The 19,486-nt window shown below is 51.9% G+C and overlaps 1 protein-coding gene and 1 long non-coding RNA gene across 6 annotated transcripts in view; both read left to right on the top strand.

The window, feature by feature from the left end:
* Positions 1-19,486, top strand: part of GOLGA3 (golgin A3) — a 52,505-nt gene that overhangs the window by 11,499 nt on the left and 21,520 nt on the right. For all 4 annotated transcript variants that reach the window (XM_032271344.1, XM_032271342.1, XM_032271343.1 and 1 more), the window contains exons 5-11: positions 2,300-2,958; positions 3,400-3,511; positions 5,175-5,481; positions 10,014-10,216; positions 13,897-14,034; positions 15,795-15,956; positions 16,891-17,259. In XM_032271344.1, coding sequence (XP_032127235.1) covers positions 2,300-2,958; positions 3,400-3,511; positions 5,175-5,481; positions 10,014-10,216; positions 13,897-14,034; positions 15,795-15,956; positions 16,891-17,259 — 1,950 coding nt within the window. The remainder of the gene's footprint in view (positions 1-2,299; positions 2,959-3,399; positions 3,512-5,174; positions 5,482-10,013; positions 10,217-13,896; positions 14,035-15,794; positions 15,957-16,890; positions 17,260-19,486) is intronic.
* LOC116544765 overlaps positions 17,549-19,486 on the top strand; it is a 3,857-nt gene continuing 1,919 nt past the window's right edge. For both annotated transcript variants that reach the window (XR_004266026.1, XR_004266025.1), the window contains exons 1-2: positions 17,549-19,318; positions 19,392-19,470. This is a non-coding gene — a long non-coding RNA (uncharacterized LOC116544765). The remainder of the gene's footprint in view (positions 19,319-19,391; positions 19,471-19,486) is intronic.

The raw sequence follows: 19,486 nt of genomic DNA, 5'->3' as shown, positions 1-19,486 counted from the left end.
TTTTTTTTTTTTATTTTTTTTTTTGGAGACGGAGTTTCGCTCTTGTTACCCAGGCTGGAGTGCAATGGCGCGATCTCGGCTCACCGCAACCTCCGCCTCCTGGGTTCAGGCAATTCTCCTGCCTCAGCCTCCTGAGTAGCTGGGATTACAGGCACGCGCCACCATGCCCAGCTGATTTTTTGTATTTTTAGTAGAGACGGGGTTTCACCGTGTTGACCAGGATGGTCTCGATCTCTTGACCTTGTGATCCACCCGCCTGGGCCTCCCAAAGTGCTGGCATTACAGGCGTGAGCCACCGCGCCCGGCCACGAATGTTCTTAATGGCATCTAGAACGGTGAATCCGTTCCAGAAGGTTTTCACTTTACTTTGCCTAGATCCGTGACAGGAATCACTGTGACTGTGGCAGTTGTAGCCTTACAAAAGGTATTTCTTAAGTAATAAAGACTTGAAATTCAAATTACTCCTTGCTCCACGGGCTGCAGAATGGTTGTGTCCGTGGGGAGGAAAGCAGCATTCACCTCCTTGTACTTCTCCGTCAGGGCTCGTGGGTGACCGGGTCCACTGTCAATGAGCAGTTTTATATATATATATATGTATATATGTATGTATGTATATATATATATATATATATATACACGTGTGTGTGTGTATTTTGAGACAGAATCTTGCTTTGTCACCCAAGCAGGAGTGTGATGGTGTGGTCTTGGCCCACTGCATCCTCTGCCTCCCAGGTTTAAGTGATACTCCTGCTTCAGCCTCCTGAGTAGCTGGGATTAAAAGCGAGTGCCACCAACATACTTGGCAAATTTAAAAGACAGAGTCTCACTCTGTCGCCCAGGCTGGAGTGATCTCAGTTCACTGCAACCTCCACCTCCTGGGTTCAAGTGATTCTCCTGCCTCAGCCTCCTGAGTAGCTGGGACTATACAGGCGTGAGCCACTGCACCCAGCCTGTGTCATATTTCAGAAGGATCTCTTCAGTAGAAGAAGATCAGTAAAATCACCAGCATGTTATGATTTAAAGGGTTATGTTTTTTTTTCTTTTTTTTGTTTTTGTTTTGTTTTGTTTTCTATTAGGGTTATGTTTTTAAATACTTTAATCTGGCTGGGTGCAGTGACTCACACCTGTAATCCCAGCACTTTGGAAGGCTGCGGTGGGCTGATTGCTTGAGGTCAGGAGTTTGAGACCAGCCTGGCCAATGTGGTGAGAGCCCATCTCTACTAAAAATACAAAAAATTAGCCGGACATGGTGGCACACACCTGTAGCCCTAGCTACTCAGGAGGCTGATACAGGAGAATTGGTTGAACCCAGGAGGCAAGGTTGCAGTGAGCCGAGATCGCACCACAGCACTCAAGCCTGGGCGACAGAGCAAGACTCTATCTCAAAATAAAGAAAGAAAAATAAAAATACAAGTATGAAAAATCAAGAGTTTTTCTAACAGTTATAGGATTAACGGGAAATACTATGTTTATAACAAAAAGGATAAATGGAGAAGTCAGTCAGAATGGCAGCACAGGGGCTCAGGCTCTAGAGGGGGCTGGAAGTGGATGTGAGCAGTCGGGGAGGAAATTATGGATTTAACGTGGTTATGGTTTAACAGAATGTTCTTTGTTTTTGAAGAAAATTTCTTCTTTTTATTTTACTTTTATTTTTGGAGATAGGGTCTCACTCTGTCACCCGGGCTGGAGTGCAGTGGCATAATCTTGGCTCACTGCAACCTCCACCTCCTGGGTTCAAGTGATTCTCCTGCCTCAGCCTCCTGAGTAGCTGGAACTACAGGCGCCCACCACCATGCCCAGCTCATTTTTTTGTGTTTTTAGTAGAGGAAGTGTTTCACCATGTTGGCCAGCCCAGCCTTGAACTCCTGATCTCAAATGATCTGCCTGCCTCAGCCTCCCAAAGTGCTGGGATTACACTTGTGAACTACCGTGCGTGACCTTGAAGAAAATTTCTGTGTTCTAAAAGAAATAAACTGGAGAGTAGCCAGGAAAGTTTTGTTGAGGAAGTCTGATGAGGAGGTACTTGCCGTGACGTGTGTCTTGTACATATTCAGGTTACGTTCACTGGAGAGAGTGCTTCAGGCCAGGGGTGGTCATGTGGTCGCTAGAGTGGGGCCTTGCGGCAGTGAGACCAAGGACCGGAGGCCTGGCCACACCCCATATGGCGAGGGCCTGGGGACCCCGCACTCTGGTTGTCAGCGGAGGGAATAATAATTGGTGCAGCCTTTCTGAACGGCACTTTTAAGAATGCTCCTTGTGAATTTTAAATGTAAGTTTTATACTTTTGTTTTCTTCTCAGTCCAGCCAACCTGCAGCCAAAACGAGACTTTCTAGCACGCTTGATCCTGAGCTCATGTTAAACCCAGAAAACTTACCGAGGGCCAGTACCGTGGCTTTGACTAAAGAATATTCCTTTCTGCGCACGAGTGTCCCTCGGGGGCCTAAGGTGGGCAGCCTGGGGCTTCCGGCACATCCTAAGGAGAAGAAAAATTCCAAATCAAGCAAAATCCGGTCTCTGGCTGATTACAGAACTGAAGATTCAAATGCTGGGAATTCTGGGGGAAATGTGCCGGCTCCCGATTCTACCAAGGGTTCCCTGAAGCAGAACAGAAGCAGCGCAGCGTCTGTTGTGTCTGAGATTAGCTTGTCTCCTGACACTGACGACCGTCTGGAGAACGCCTCCCTGACTGGAGACAGCGTGTCTGAGGCAGATGGAAATGATAGCGACAGTTCTTCACATAGCAGCGTCTCCACCCGAGGGACCTACGGCGTTCTGTTAAAGACGGCAGGCATGCAGGACGCCTCCTATGTGGTTAACGGCCAGGAGATTGCTACGGATACCCTGGGCCAGTTCCCCTCCATTAAGGATGTCCTCCAGGCTGCAGCTGCTGAGCACCAAGACCAGAGGCGGGAGGTCAACGGGGAGGTGCACAGCCGCAGAGACAGCTTCTGCAGCAGGTGGGGGCCGACGGCAGCGGTGGGCGGGGCGGGCAGAGGACTTCCCTGGGCCACGGGGTTCTCCGCACTGGAACAGCCATACATGGCTTTTCTTCCTCATTCTGTCCTTAGTCTTGACATGAACATTTCGTTCATACACAACTCTGCTGCTTTTTAACAGCATTAGATCTAATTAGCAGTCGTCTTTGTTGTTAGAATACCCACTGCCATGTTTATGTAGACCTGTCACTAAGCTGCACGACGCTTGCACCTCACATTTCCACAGCAGTGTTCCCACTGTGTGAGGTGCAGGAGCGTTCATCCGTGCATTCATGCGAGCCTTAGCTCGCTACTTAAATCTCTTAATTAAAATTTGGGAGAGAGCAGCAGGGCTGTGTGTGGAGGAGTGTGAAGGAAAACAAGGACAGGCCGTATGGGCCTGACCCATGCATTTGTCCCCAGCGTGTCTTTGGAGAGCTCTGCTGCAGAGACGCAGGATGAGATGCTGCAGGTGCTCAAAGAGAAAATGAGGCTGGAAGGACAGCTGGAAGCCTTGTCACTGGAGGCGAGTCAGGTAATGGACTTTGGATTGACGTAGCATGCAGCGAATTCGGAAAGCATGTGTGGCCTGTCTGTTGGGCGAAGTTTCAGAGATGCTGGGAATCAGCCGACGAGCATCCATGGCGGCCGACCTCTCTGCGTCTTCACGTTCTTTGTCTACTTGGCCTGTCAGCCTTAGAAAGAGGTGTCAGTTTCCGTCTGATCGTGCCTGGGTCCGTTTCTCCTTCCCTATCTACCAGACGTGTGAGTTTTCCATCTGATGGTCCCTGGGTCAGTTTCTCCCTCCATCTCCAACAGAATATTTCCTAGATGTTAGGTGTCTCACAATCTGTAAGAGTTCAGTTCTCTTGAGGGGTGCACCTTTTTCTAGCAGAGGGAAGCCTTTTCTTTATAGTGGTTTCTGCTTTTCTGATACTGGTTTTGCTGTATCAGAAGAAGCCGCACCCTGGAGTTGGTTAGCACGCACCTGAAACATCGTTTTCGGTGCCTTATTTTCAGCTCCCCGTTGTCATCTTGTTATGTGGACTTTATCCATAGCGAAGAGCTAGGTATTTCTCTTCTGTTGACAGTTGAGTAAGTCTGTTCAGTGGGATTCAGCTGTGTGCTTCTGGCATGGAGCGTGAGAATGTCACCCTGAGGTGACAGCTGAAGGAGCTTTCTCCAGTGAGCAAGGCCGCAGAGCAGGGCCGGAGCCGCTTCCGCACCAGGAGCTTGCCTTGCTAATGCTCATCTCATGTTTAAGACCATTTTCTCTTACCAAACAGTCCTTGGACACAAACCAACCGGTTTGTGACATCTAAAGGTGTGTCTACGGAAGAGGTGATTTCAGGTGTTCTGAGGCTCATTGTGGTTGTACAGTTGTCACTTCTACAGTGTTAGAGCGTGAGCCTCCCGTCAGATGTGTTTCCCTTCTGCAGCCGCTCTGCGAATGGTGTCTTGCTCTCGCTGCACTGTCCCCTCATCCTCCTGGGATCACTGATTGGTGCTTTGTCTGTGTGGATTGTTTCATGTGGTGGTTGCTAGCCCCTTGCTCTGGGGTCTTGTTGAGTTTGTGGAGTTCCTCGATTGTTCTGGGTGTTTGTTGTCCTGATGACATGTGAACTGGATCCTCACCCGCATAGGTCTTAGCGTGGGTGGGGTGGGTGGCGCGTGGGTGGGGCGATTTCCAGTGGCAACTCTCTGCTGCTCCTGGGGCCACAGAGCACTGCCGCAGTCACTCAGGACTGCGCTGTGTCCCGTGGCCCTGGCTGGAGCCCCTGGAGCTACACTTCAGAAGCAGCTGCCTTTCCCTGCCTGCGTTTTCTGCCCATTTCCCCCCAGCTCTGAATCTGCTTTTAATTTGGGGTCCCTCTACACGTCTGGCATTCTGTGTGAGCACCTATGTGCACGTTTCCAGCATCCTCGCAGGAGAAGCGTGCCTCCTAGCCCTGCTGGAGCGCAGCCCTGCACAGGTGCAGCTGGCCCAAAACCAGTGCAGGCTCTTGTGTGCGTCCTGGGCCTGTTTGCAAGGTCGCCTTCTGCGACAGCTGTGCTGGGAGAGTGCCTGGAGGTGTGGAACACGGGGCTTCGTGCAGGGCCCCCTGTCAGGCCCCTGACTGACTCGCTGGTGTGTTCCTGTGAATACACTGGACAGAAGTGACTGGTTTTCTGAAAGATAGTTGTCGGGATCTTTTCAGGCACTTAAAGAGAAGGCTGAGCTGCAGGCCCAGGTGGCCGCCCTCAGCACGAAGCTGCAGGCACAGGTGGAGTGCAGCCACAGCAGCCAGCAGCGGCAGGACTCGCTCAGCTCAGAGGTGGACACCTTGAAGCAGTCGTGCTGGGACCTGGAGCGAGCCATGACCGACCTGCAGAACATGCTGGAGGCCAAAAATGCCAGCCTGGCGTCATCTAACAACGACTTGCAGGTGGCAGAGGAGCAGTACCAGAGGCTCATGGCCAAAGTGGAGGACATGCAGAGGAGCATGCTCAGTAAAGACAACACAGGTGAGGCTCGGCCGAGGCCACGCCCCTCCTTCCCCACCCCCAGTCCGGTTGTGGGTTTGCTGGGGGGGTAGTGCTGACAGCTGTGTCGGCCCATGGCTGTCCGGGTTTCATTGGTTTATAACTTAAACATGAGGAGCTGCTTTTCTAAAGGAAATATAATTTTTAGTTGAACGTTTGGAATTGTATACATGTTTGTGTGCGTATACAGGGGAATGAATTACATCTTGGACTCTGGACTGTCTGTGGTGATCATATCCACCTATTCTGCCTCAAAAGTCCAGGGTTATATGACGGCGTCGAGCTGCCAGCTTATTCCACAGAATTGCAGATTCCAAGAGCAGTTCCTTTTTTTTCTTTTGAGACAGAGTCTCTCTCTGTTGCCCCTGCTGGAGTGCAGTGGTGCGATCTCTGCTCATTGCAACCTCCGACACTCTGCTTCAAGTGATTCTCCTGCGTCAGCCTCCTGAATAGGTGGGATTACAGGCATCCACCACCATACCCAGCTAATTTTTGCATTTTTAGTAGAGATGGGGTTTCACAGTGTTGACCAGGATGGTCTCGATCCCCTGACCAAGATCTGTTCACCTCATCTTCCCTAAGTGCTGGGATTACAGGCGTCCATCACCATGCCTAGCTAGCTAATTTTTGTATTTTTGTAGAGACGGGGTTTCACCATGCTGGCTAGGATGGTCCTGATCTCCTGACCTCATGATCCGTCCCCCCTCGGCCTCACAGAGTGCTGGGATTACAGTCGTCTGCCACTACGCCCTGCTAATTTTTGTATTTTTAGTAGAGACAGGGTATCACCATGTTGGCCAGGCTGGTCTTGATCTCCTGAACTTGTGATCTGCCCGCTTTGGCCTCCCACAGTGCTGGGATTATAGGCGTGAACCACCGCGCCTGGCCAAGAGCAGCTCCTTGACTGTCGGTCTAGCAACTTTTTCTCCCTGAACACAGCGTGTCAGTCCAGCTGCCTCCCTGCACCCAGTGAGTATGAGTGGGGCAGTGGGGCTCCATGTGGCTTGGCAGTATGCCTTCCAGGGTCCCCTCAGTCCCTGCCTGGGCCAGTCCCAGAGCTGATACTCCAGCGTCCAACAGGCAAAGAGAAGACCCTGGTTGGCCTGCTCAGAGCAAGCATGCACAGGAGAGGGTGAAGCAGGGTGGGAAGATAAAGCACAAAGCCCAAGGGGTGTTCAGTGACCTGGGTCCAGAGGACCAAGGAGGCTGCTTGGAGGGCTCATCTCGCAGGACCTGGGGCTGCCTGAGTGAGGGGGGCAGCCAGCGTGAGGCCAAGTCTGCGTGAGCCAGTTTGCCCGTGAGACTGTGAGACTGGCTCTCGGATCTGATGACACAGAGGAAGGTGCCAAGCCAGCGTCACAGAGGCTGCATTCTAATACTAGGAAAGAGAAAGCCGGCTGAGAGGCAGTAGCACTCTTGTAATCACTGTCATATTTTAGTCCTTGAGAACTTTGTGATACCCCATCCCTTAGGAAAAACTATGAAACTCAGAAACTTCTCAACACTGAAGTCGTTTTGGGACCCCTGTGGGTTGCCATTATCACCTGACCAGTGCTCCCTGGGCAGCAAAACCAGCCTGAACTTTGGTGAGGCTGCCTGGTCCTGGCTGGTGGGTTTCAGGTGCAATTGGCCACACACATAACCTTGCTGTTTGTTGATGGCTGTAGACGTCATTGGGTCAAAAGCAAGAACCTCGGCATCCACGACGGTTTTACGGACACGCACTTGATCCTCGGCACTCACAGATTTCATAAGTGTGAATTTGCTGACTTGCTTAAGTCTGTTTGAACCCCAAACTCAGTATTCACAGACATGTGCATAGCAGCAGAGCACGTGAGTCCCCTGGGTGCCCGCTGAGGACAGGACGCTTGGCTTGCCTTTGTGCTCAGCCGGGCTGCAGGCAGGAGTTCTTTCCAGGGCATGTTTGTATTTTTGTGCTTTTGGGGGTAATTTTGCAATTTAAGATAGCACCAAAGACTTTTTTTTTTTTTTTTGAGACGGAATCTCGCTGTTGTTGCCCAGGCTGGATCGCAGTGGCGCCGTTTCAGCTCACTGCAACCTCCACCTCCCAGGTTCAAGTGACTCTTCTGCCTCAGCCTCCCGAGTTGCAGGGATTACAGGCATGCACCACTGCACCTAGCTAATTTTTCTATATTTAGTAGAGATGAGGTTTCACCATGTTGGGCCAGGATGGTCTCGATCTCTTGACCCTGTGACCCACCTACCTCAGCCCCCCAAAGTGCTGGGATTACAGGCGTGAGCCACCATGCCTGGCCAGATATACTTCATTTTTGTCTTTTATTGTTTTCAATTCATCCTGTTTTTGTTTTTTTCAAATTTTATTTTATTTTTATTTATTTATTTTTTTTGAGACAGAGTTTCGCTCTTGTTACCCAGGCTGGAGTGCAATGGCACGATCTCGGCTCACCGCAACCTCCGCCTCCCGGGTTCAGGCAATTCTCCTGCCTCAGCCTCCTGAGTAGCTGGGATTACAGGCACGCGCCACCATGCCCAGCTAATTTTTTGTATTTTTAGTAGAGACGGGGTTTCACCATGTTGACCAGGATGGTCTCGATCTCTTGACCTCGTGATCCACCCGCCTCGGCCTCCCACAGTGCTGGGATTACAGGCTTGAGCCACCGCGCCCGGCCTTATTTTTGTTTTTAAAAATTCATTTGTCTCTGAGATGGGTTGCTCTGTTGTAGGGCTGTTGGCCCCACAGGGTCATGGGGTGTCCCTTATGCTGTGCTGAGGTACAGGATCTGAGAAGTAAAGAGACAGGACACTGAAGAACTGAAGAAGAGCAGGGGACCACGCCATCTATGAGCAGAGACAGGCGAGGTCCTGAACGCCCAGAAGTGTCTGTATTTATTAGGTACAAGTAGGGGGAAGGGTCATAAGTGAGGTCATCATCTATAGGCTTAGTGATAGGGCATAATAATCCTGTGAATCACAAGCCCGGGGGCCACCCCATTATGTCACCTGGGCAGAGAGGTGGGCCGTGCGCAGTAGTAGAGGGTCGTGTACAGAAAAGGGGTCCACCCCCATTAGGTCACCGAGGCAAGGAGGCGGGCTGTGTGCAGCAGGTGTCGTGCACAACACTTCTTATCTGAGGGTTGGAGACTTCAAAGGATCTCTAACAGAAGGATACTGTAAGCCAATGCAGTGGGAGCTGACAGACGTGTGCTGTTCTCTTAAGATATTTATGGGAGGGTGATTTGAGCTAGCACAGAAGGGAGAAAAGACTGACAGAGTGCACAGCCGCTGTGACTGGTCACACCAGAGGGGTTCTTCTCCCTCGGTTATTTGCGGGACCTCAGGCCTGAGGCCGACTTTCTACAGGAACTGGATGCAAGGTGCTACAGCTCCTCTATCAGGAGGAGAGGCTCTTGCTCCAAGCCTGCCATACGGCGTATGCCCTTTCAGGCAGGGACGCCACCTCCTGGGTCTCTGGTTCTCGTCCTGGTCTGGCTGTTTTCCCATGTACTGCTTCTGTTCTGTGACTGCTCTAGGCATTCCTCCTACTACAGACTACTATGTGGTTCTGTGGAAGGATTGTATAAATGAGCACTGAATGTGTTGGTACAGCTCCAACTACATCCATTATATGATCATATAGAAAGATGATATGGGACTGTGTATGATTATATATATAAGCTAGATATAGTAAGCAGTGAGTTATATGATTATATGGAAAGATTATATGGGACTAAGTATGATTGTATATGTAAACTAGATACAGTAAGCAGTGAGTTATATGATTATATAGAAAGATTATATGGGATTAAGTATGATTATATGTATAAGCCAGATATAAGTAAGCAGTGAGTTATACTTCAGGCACTAATTGTGCCTGGGGTCTGCACAGTTCTCCTTCCTCGGTGCCCATGGGGGGTGTTACCCGCGCTCTGTCGCCCAGGCTGGAGTGCAGTGGTGCAGTCATGGCTCACTGCAGCCTCAAACTCCTAGGCTCATGGGATCCACCCGCCTCAGCCTCCCAAGTAGACGGGACCACAGGGGCACACCACCCTGAGTGGCTAATTTTATATTTTTCTTTTCCGGGTCTTGCTGTGTTGCTCAGGCTGGTCTGGATCTCCTGGGACTGCACCCCCATTCTCCCTGTACCCCATGCCCAGCCATTGTTATTTCTTAGAGAAGCTTTGCTCAGGCTTGTTGGCCGAGTTGCTGTTGGCCATGAGCTCAGGGTTAATGAGTTGACAATATGTATGGAATTGGTGTCTTGAAACAGAAATACTGCACAGAGGTTATGTGTTGATTAGCTGGTGAAGAGGCTGTGCGCAGAGGCTCGCAGGAGCCTCACCTGCACCTCTCCCAGGAGCAGTGTCTCAGCGTCCACTAATGCAGCGTTCACGGCAACCACATGCGGCAAACTACAGGAATAACCAGAATGGACTGGTCTCCCGGAAGTCCTGCTGTGTGTCCTGCGCGTGCAGAGCTGTGGGCTCCCCTGTTTGCTGCTGCTGGCCTGAGCCGCTATGCTTGCCCCCTTTCAGTGCACGACCTGCGACAGCAGATGACAGCCTTGCAGAGCCAGCTGCAGCAGGTGCAGCTGGAGCGTGCGACGCTGACCAGCAAGCTGAAGGCGTCGCAGTCAGAAATCTCGTCCCTGCAGAGTGTCCGGCAGTGGTACCAGCAGCAGCTCGCCCTGGCGCAGGAGGCCCGCGTCAGGCTACAGGGCGAGATGGCCCACATCCAGGTATGGCCGCAGTCTACCTTCCAGGGCAGGCCACGCTTCCTGTCTTTGTGTGGAATGGGGCTTTTTCCCAAGATCTTTCTGTTTTTAGAGTTCACACATGTGTTTTTGCTTTTAACCTATCTATCCCACCCCATGTCCCATGTAGGACATGTCCCGTGGCCTACCGCACGACTTTCTGACACGGGCGTCCCACAGCCTCTGATGACATTTTCAATTCCAAAGCCTGTCTCTCTGGGCATGGTGGCACGTGCCTGTAAATCCCCCTCTCCCACCCCAGCCTCCCCACTCTGCAGTGACATCTCACAGGCGTGCGGTGCCATAGGGGTTCTCTTCCTGGTTGGAGCTTTTCCTTTCTCTGCTGCCTGAGCTCTCAGTGACATACAGGGCACATCTTTCCAGCGTGGCTTGCATTTTCTATGTCCTGTAGGAAACATGTTCCTCGCCCGTCCGCTCGTTAGTGGGCACAGCCTGTGTCCACCTTGGTCCTGCCTATGTGGGAGCATGTGTTGGTCCAGGCCTGCCCCATGGCCCACAGCAGCTGCTTAGCGTGCTGGAGATGCCCGGACCGACTGGCAGGTGCTCAGGAGCACCTTGATCTGAATCCCGGCGCCTGGACTAATTTAGACTCGACCTTGAAGATGCTGAAGAGCACTTTTGGTCAGCCTCCATGTTTTTGTTTTTGGGGTTTCTGAGACTGTGTCTCACTCTGTCACCAGGCTGGAGAGCAGTGGTGCGATCTGGGCTCACTGTAGCCACAATCTCCGAGGCTTGAGTGAACCTCCTACCTCAGCCTCCTAAGTAGCTGGGATTACAGGTGTGGGCCACCGTGTCCAGCTAATTTTTGTATTTGCAGAGGTGGGGTTTTGCCATGTTGCCCAGGCTGGTCTTGAACTCCTGGGCTCAAGTGATGCCTGCCGCAGCCTCCCAAAGTGCTGTGATTATAGGCCTGAGCCACTGTGCCTGGCCTGTTACTTTTTTATTAGCTGTGGGATTTTTGTTTCTAGATAAAATATTATTGATTTATTAAAACTGTTTCTCCAGAGAGGAATGTGAAATACTAATTCCACCAAATGTTCCTTTTATATCTAGAGTTTACAAATATACACAATAGAAGTTTTCTTCAATTTTTATTACCATTTTTTTTTTTTTGGAGACGAAGTCTCACTCTGTTGCCCAGGCTGGTGTGCAGTGGCATGATCTTGGCTCACTGCAACCTCCGCCTTATGGGTTCAGGCAATTCTCCTGCCTCAGCCTCCCAAGTAGCTGGGACTACAGGTACCTGCCACCATGCCCAGCTAATTTTTATATTTTTAGTATAGATAGGGTTTCACCATATTGGCCAGGCTAGTCTCGAACTCCTGACCTTGTGATCCACCTGCCTCGGCCTCCCAAAGTGCTGGGATTACAGGTGTGAGCCACCATGCCCGGCCCATTATATATTTTTTAAGCCAAAGAACCATGCAGGAAACCATTTGTTCTACTTACAACATAACTTGGAAACAAATCAGTATACAAATTAATATGCTTTTAAAAGCTACAGTGCATTACATGATGCAGTATTTAAAGAAGTAAGCCCGATGTATTTTAGAAATATAGTTTGGGCCAAGTGTGGTGGCTCATGCCTATAATCCCAGCAATTTGGGAGGCAGAGGCGGGCTGGTCACTTAAGGCCAGTAGTTCAAGACCAGCCTGGCTAAGATGGTGAAACCCGGTCTCTACTAGAAATGTGAAAGTTAGCCAGGCGTGGTGGTGAGTGTCTGTAGTCCCAGCTGCTTGGGAGACTGAGGCACTAGAAGTGCTTGAATCCAGGAGCAGAGGTTGTAGTGAGCTGAGATCGTATCACTGCACTCTACACTCCAGCCTGGGCAACAGAGCCAGAATTCGTCTCAAAAAAACAGAAGGGAAGTGTGGTACTGTAGCTTGGGCAACAAAAAGAGATGACGGCTCGAAGGGATGGTGGCTCTGGAGCCCTTACGGCGTTTGTTTTTGGAGATAGGGTCTTGTGCTGTCACCCAGGTTGCTGGAATTCCGTGGTACGATCACAGCACCCTGCAGCCTTGACCTGTTGGGCTCAAGCAGTCCTCCTGCCTCAGCCCCTGAAGTAGCTGGGGCAAGGTGAACACCATCACACCTGGCTAATTGTTTAAAATTTTTCTGTGAGAAAAGCTGGGTGCAGTGGCTCACGCCTGTAATCCCAGCACTTTGGGAGGCTGAGGCGGGTAGATCATAAGATCAGGAGTTCAAGACCAACCAGACCAACATGGTGAAACCCAGTATCTACTAAAAAAAAAAAAATACAAAAATCAGCTGGGTGTGGTGGCACATACCTGTAATGCCAGCTACTCAAGAAGGTGAGGCAGGAGAATAGCTTGAACGTGGGAGGCGGAGATTGCAGTGAGCCGAGACCGTGCTACTGCATTCCAGCCTGGGCAAGAGCAGAGTGAGACTCCATCTCAAAAAAAAAAAAAAATTAAAAATTTTCTGTGAGGACAGGGTCTTGCTATGTTGCCTAAGCAGGTTTTGAATTCCTGGATTGTCCTGCCCCAGTGTGCTGGGATTACAGGCGTGAGCCACTACACCGGGCCCTCCCTGCTTTTTTCAAGTACCTTTGGAAACAGGTTCAGCATTCCTTAATCAGAGTTTTTAAAACCTTTTTTTTGGTACCTAAATGCATCCCTTCATTCCCAGTAACATTCAGAAAGGAGGATAGTTCCAGGCATCCCATCTTCTTTCACGGTCTTGAGGCATGGGCCCCACAAAGGCTGTCTCCCTTGCTCTGTGTACCTTCTGCAGAGGTCCCGGAGCCCATGGCTTCTGTCATATCAGGCACTGTGGACTCCAGGAAGCAGCCTGCAACTAGTGGCCACGTGGGCAGGTCCAGGCACAGATCCCAGGCTGTCCACATGCCTCCTTTCCAGTTCTTAGTTCCCTTGGCTGATGCCATTCTCCTCCGGGCTGTGGTCCTGGGGCTTTTCCACAAGACCATTGGCCAGAGTGGGTCTGGGCCGGGCCTTGGCTGGGCTTCAGGCTGAGGGCAGGCCCTGGTGTGTGTCTGGCTGGATTTGGTCAGTTAAGATAAGGTTCCTCGGCCAGGTGCGGTAGCTCACACCTGTAATTTCAGCACTTTTGGAGGCCAAGGCGGGTGGATCACGAGGTCAGGAGTTCAGGACCAGCCTGGCCAAGATGGTGAAACCTCATCTCTACTAAAAATACAAAAATTAGCCGGGCGTGGTGGCAGGCACCTGTAATCCCAGCTACTCGGGAGGTTGAGGCAGAGAATTGCTTGAACCTGGGAGGCGGAGGTTGCAATGAGCCGAGATGCCATCACTGCACTCCAGCCTGGTGACACAGTGAGACTCCTTCTCAAAAAAAAAGAAAGAAAGGCTCGTCACCCACAGGAGCTCAGAGGTGCCCTGTCAGTGGGGACTTTGGGTAGATCCTGCTACAAACTGCAGTCTGATGAGCTGCAAACTGCATGGTGAGCCCTTGCTGATGGCCTGCCAGCCTTGCTAGATGGCCTGTGTTTCTAGGTGTGAAGACGTGTGGGGGGTCGTGGCCTGTGTTGGAGACGCCAAGGGGTCAGCCAGTGACTCACACCCTGGGGCCTCCAGGGACAGGCTAGTCTGCATTTCTTCCTTGAAACTGAGCAGCTTTTTACCTTTCACGTTTTTTTTTTGAAGGTTGGACAGATGACCCAGGCAGGCCTCCTGGAGCACCTGAAACTCGAGAATGTGTCCCTATCCCAGCAACTGACAGAAACTCAGCATAGGTCCATGAAGGAGAAGGGGCGCATTGCAGCACAGCTGCAGGGCATTGAGGTGAGGCTGCGGCCGGGGCCATGTGAGGTGAAGAGAACACAGACACACAGACGTAGGTACCGTGTGTTTTTTCTACATGTTCTATTTCTCTGCGTGTCTCTCTCAAATATTCTCAAGGATGGCCTGCAGTGACTGCTTATGAAGGCGTTGGGACTGCCCCTCCTCATCTGTGGGGGCTTAGTGCAGTGGGCACTTGCGGCCCTTTTCCTCCAATCCCCGCCTTGGGCCTGGACCCCTGGCCGCCAGTCACTGCCAGTCAGGGATGGCGCTGCGCAGAGGCCGTCAGTCATTGCCAGTCGGGGATGGCGCTGTGCAGAGGCCGTCAGTCATTGCCAGTCGGGGATGGCGCTGGGCAGAGGCCGTCAGTCATTGCCAGTCGGGGATGGCGCTGGGCAGAGGCCGTCAGTTATCCAGTCAGGGATGGTGCTGGGCAGAGTGGGTAAGGAGGAAGGTGCCAGTGTGTTTGTGCCGGACAGCCTATCGAAGCCTGGCCATGATAGCATTTTCTTTGCTTCTGAGCACTCAGCCTGTGTTGTTGTTTAATCCTCCGGCAAACACACGCTGTCCAGGTCACAGGCGCTGCCTGCATAGGCCATCTCCAGACGATGGAAACGCAGCAGCCTTGGTAGCTGTTCTCCTTTAGCTGTGGGGCCCTGGACAATTTCTTACCTCTCTGAGCTTCATCTTCTTTTTGTTTGTCGTTGAGATGGAATTTCGCTCATGTTACCCAGGCTGGAGTGCAATGATGCGATCTCGGCTCACTGCAACCTCTGCCTCCTGAGTTCAAGCAATTCTCCTGCCTCTGCCTCCAGAGTAACTGGGATTATAGGTGCCCGCCACCACATCTGACTAATTTTTTAAAATTTTAGTAGAGACGGGGTTTCTCCATGTTGACCAGGCTGGTCTCAAACTCCTGACCTCAGGTGATCCACCCACCTTGGCCTCCCAAAGTTCTGGGATTATAGGCATGAACCTCATCTTTATAAAATGGGGTAGTGCCACCTACTCAATAACCTTATGGAAAAATTAAAGAAGAAGAAATGGCATAGAACCCCAAGGCAGTGTATGAAGGGAGGTTCTGTCCTGGAGGCTGCTGGGCCAGTCTCCTTACCAACCTTTTCTAGGTGTGTAGGGAGCTCTATGCAGCCTCATTTGGTTTCTTTCTCCTGCCACTGCTCCCACCTCTGTGGCAGTAGGTGGACCGCCCAGCTGGGATGATGGACAAGAATTGTGTTGTGTCAGTCATCATGCTTCGAGGGCTTAGCAGAGAAGCAGTGAAAAGAATTTCAAGTTATTAGTTTGTGTTTTCCCCGAGAAGTATACCCAGATGTGAGGGCTCATCCGTAGCTAGAATGCAGGCCGTGTTTGCTGCAGGGTCCTCTGGTCTCTTACCCATCTTACCCAGCGGTACCAAGCACTGCTCTTGTGAGAACGTGTTGGAGTCTCACATCTGAAAGAAGGTACCTGCCACCCACCCCTCGTCACACGAGAAATGGGCAGGGAAGCTCTGCTCATGAGGGGATCCAGGTCCTTCTCAAGGGGTGGTTGGCCTGGGCTGGGCCTGGCCTCTGTCTCCTGGTTGGTGGATGGCCCAGCAGTCCATCTTGGGCCCTCAGTCTGCAGTTGGTAGACAGGGTGGGTATGTGGATGGGGGCCTCTTGCCAGGGCGGTGGGTTTCTCCACAGAGCACGGGGCTTGGAGGCTGCTCTTCACTGTTAAGGTTTCCTGCCTTATAAAAACACGTTCTTTCCTGGGCCCAGGCTGACATGTTGGATCAGGAAGCAGCCTTCATGCAGATTCAGGAGGCAAAGGCAATGGTGGAGGAGGACCTCCAGAGGCGGCTGGAAGAGTTTGAAGGCGAGAGGGAGCGGCTGCAGAGGATGGCGGACTCAGCGGCATCCCTAGAGCAGCAGCTGGAGCAGGCAAGTCCCTGTGGCACTTCAGGCTGGACCCAGGGCCCAGGCTCTCCCGAGCATCCAGGTCCATACACAGGGAGCCCAGGCGGTCCTCTGCTGTGGGGCCGCGTCAGCACAGGAGGGAGTTGGGCTGTCGGTCAGATGCTGCTGCTGCGGACCTGACCATGTGTTTGCCCTGCTGGTTCTTCTTCACCAGGATTTTGCATTAAAAAAAGACCCTCCATAGTGTCCATAAAAATTATTTGAAACCTCAACAGGAAAAGGGCATACATTCTTGGAGAAGGGCATACGTTCTTGGATAGGGAGATCTGAACAGGAGAAGGGCACACATTCTCAGAGTGGGGCATACGTTTTCCGATAGGGAAATTGAACAGGAGGAGGGCACACATTCTCAGAGTAAGGCACACATTGTCGGTTAGGGAAATTGAGCAGGAGGAGGGCACACACTCTCGGATAGGGAGATCTGAACAGGAGGAGGGCACGCATTCTCGGATAGGGAAATTGAGCAGGAGAAGGGCACACATTCTCGGATAGGGAGATCTGAACAGGAGGAGGGCATACATTCTCGGATAGGGAAATTGAGCAGGAGGAGGGCACACATTCTCAGAGTGGGGCACACGTTCTCAGTTAGGGAAATTGAGCAGGAGGAGGGCACACATTCTCGGAGTGGGGCACACGTTCTCGGTTAGGGAAATCGAGCAGGAGAAGGGCACACATTCTCGGAGTGGGGCACACATTCTCCGTTAGGGAAATCGAGCAGGAGGAGGGCACACATTCTCGGAGTGGGGCACACGTTCTCCGTTAGGGAAATCGAGCAGGAGGAGGGCACACATTCTCGGAGTGGGGCACACGTTCTCGGTTAGGGAAATTGAGCAGGAGGAGGGCACACATTCTCGGAGTGGGGTTCGGCACAGCCATGTGCACTTCATTCCTTCTCCAGGTGAAGCTGACGTTGCTCCAGCGAGACCAACAGCTTGAGGCTTTGCAACAGGAGCATCTGGACCTGATGAAGCAGCTCACCTTGACTCAGGAGGGTCTGCAGAGCAGGGAGCAGTCTCTCGATGCCCTGCAGACACAGTACGACGAGCTGCAGGCCAGGCTGGGGGAGCTGCAGGGTGAGGCTGCCTCCAGGGAGGACACAATCTGCCTCCTGCAGAATGAGAAGATCATCTTGGAGGCAGCTCTGCAGGCGGCCAAGAGTGGCAAGGAGGAGCTCGACCACGGAGCAAGACGCTTGGGGGAAGGTACTGAGGAAACGGCGGAAACTTTAGAGAAGTTAAGAGAAGAACTTGCCGTCAAGTCCAGCCAGGTAACGCAGTCTGCGTCTTTTGATTTGAATCAGAACCTTCCGTGCAGGAATGATGCTGATTATTTGGTCCTTTCTTTTTGTTTTTTTTGAAACAGTCTCCCTCTTTCGCCCAGGCTGGAGTGCAGTGGCATGTTCTCCGCTCACTGCAGCCTCCACCTCCCAGGTTCGGATTAAAGTGGTTCTCATGTCTCTGCCTCCCGAGTAGCTGGCATTACAGGTGTGCGCCACCATGCCAGGCTAATTTTTTGTATTTGTAGTAGAGACGGGGTTTCACCATGTTGGCCAAGCTAATCTTGAACTCCTGACCTAAAGTGATTGACCTGCCTTGGCCCCCGCAGTGCTGGGATTACAGGCGTGAGCCACCGTGCCTGGGTGTTGGGTCTTTTCTTTGGACATGTTATCTTGTAACTGTGCATGACCTGAGAAAAATACTTTCAGGGCAGGGCTTGGGGTTTTGTGGAGGACAGAACTGCACAAGCTGTGCTGCGCTCCTGGCCCTGCACTGGCTGCTGGGTGGGAAACTGGAGTTCTTTTGGGGACTTTTCAAAGTAATCTACCAAGAAACATCGGTTTCTGTTCACTGATGATGTGGAGCTCACATTTAGGAGAAGCTGCAGGAAACATGGTTTTTCCTTTTGCCATCCTTTATATGTGCCTGCCTGCACATAGCACCCACTGGGCATGCAACTGGACGATTGTGGGGGGCAGTGCATAGGGGAGCAGCCAGGCGTGGCCTGAGGGCAACACGCCTCGGGTCCTGCTACATCGGAGCGTCACCTACAGGCATGTCAGGCCTGGGGGTGAGCCCTCCTGACGTGGCTTTGATGTAGGCAGAACTGTTGAAAAATGTAGACAGAATGAGAAAACGGAAGAAGGATACGGAAGAAGCAGAGTGAGTATCAGGGAATTATTCTGTCTTTAAATCCCACTCTATAAGGATCAAGGGCAGGAGGAAATCCCAAGTATTTTTCCTCTTTCCTAAGGAAGCTGTCCCTACAGACACTGACCTGTGTGAAGTGATTTTCTGGGAAACACACATTCCGACAGGTTATTGCTGTTTGCAGTGTTAGGGGAGTTAGTTTAGAGGAACTGTCCAAATTCTGTTGATGAATTTGAATTTGATTTTACTGACCATTAGCTCAGTAAGAAACGTCAGCCGATACCTGGAAGACTGTGAGAGACGCTGGTGGAAAGAGGTGTTATTTCTTGTATTGGAATTTTACCCATGTTGTCATTACTGGTAGTTACTTAATTCAAGTTAACCTTGGATTAGGCCGTTTCCTCAGGACAGATGAAGGTGGTGGCAGCGGTGACCTCGTCTCGGAAGCTGCCTTCCCAGCGTGAAGTCTGTTTTCCTACCCCGGGGACCAGTCAGCCCAGCTGGGAGATGGATGGCCTCCTGGTCACCGCCTGCCTGGTGCTGGCCACTCCACCTGGCCTTGTGGAATGTGCATGTGTCCCTGGCCATCTTTCTTTTTTAATAGACACGGGTTTTGCCGTGTTGCCAAGGCTGGTCTCAAACACTTGGGCTCAAGTGAACTGCCTGCCTCAGCCCCTGCAAAGTGCTGGGATTACGGGCAATAGCCACTCTGTTCCCTAGGCATCTTGACACAGCTGTCTCCACATGGGGGCAGAGGTTTTGCTGACCCTCTGAGGGAAGGTCCTGTTGGTGGGTCTATGTGGGACTCTTCAAGTGCAGGTCCTGTGCGGTGGGTCTGTGTGGGACCCTGTGAGTGCAGGTCCTGTTGGTGGGACTGCGTGGGACACTGTGAGTGCAGGTCCTGTTGGTGGGTCTGTGTGGGACCCTGTGAGTGTAGGTCCTGTGCGGTGGGTCTGTGTGGGACCCTGTGAGTGTAGGTCCTGTTGGTGGGTCTGCGTGGGACCCTGTGAGTGTAGGTCCTATTGGTGGGTCTGTGTGGGACCCTGTGAGTGTAGGTCCTGTGCGGTGGGTCTGCGTGGGACCCTGTGAGTGCAGGTCCTGTTGGTGGGTCTGCGTGGGACCCTGTGAGTGTATGTCCTGTGTGGTGGGTCTGTGTGGGACCCTGTGAGTGCAGGTCCTGTTTGTGGGTCTGCGTGGGACCCTGTGAGTGCAGGTCCTGTTGGTGGGTCTATGTGGGACCCTGTGAGTGCAGGTCCTGTTGGTGGGTCTGTGTGGGACCCTGTGAGTGTAGGTCCTGTGCGGTGGGTCTGCGTGGGACCCTGTGAGTGCAGGTCCTGTTGGTGGGTC

The sequence above is a fragment of the Sapajus apella genome, unplaced genomic scaffold, assembly GCF_009761245.1.
Source record: "Sapajus apella isolate SASKATOON/1434 unplaced genomic scaffold, GSC_monkey_1.0 scaffold230, whole genome shotgun sequence".
In the NCBI taxonomy this organism is placed as follows: domain Eukaryota; kingdom Metazoa; phylum Chordata; class Mammalia; order Primates; family Cebidae; genus Sapajus; species Sapajus apella.
Note: the sequence above shows the minus strand (reverse complement) of the source record. Positions and strands in the feature narration are given on the sequence as shown.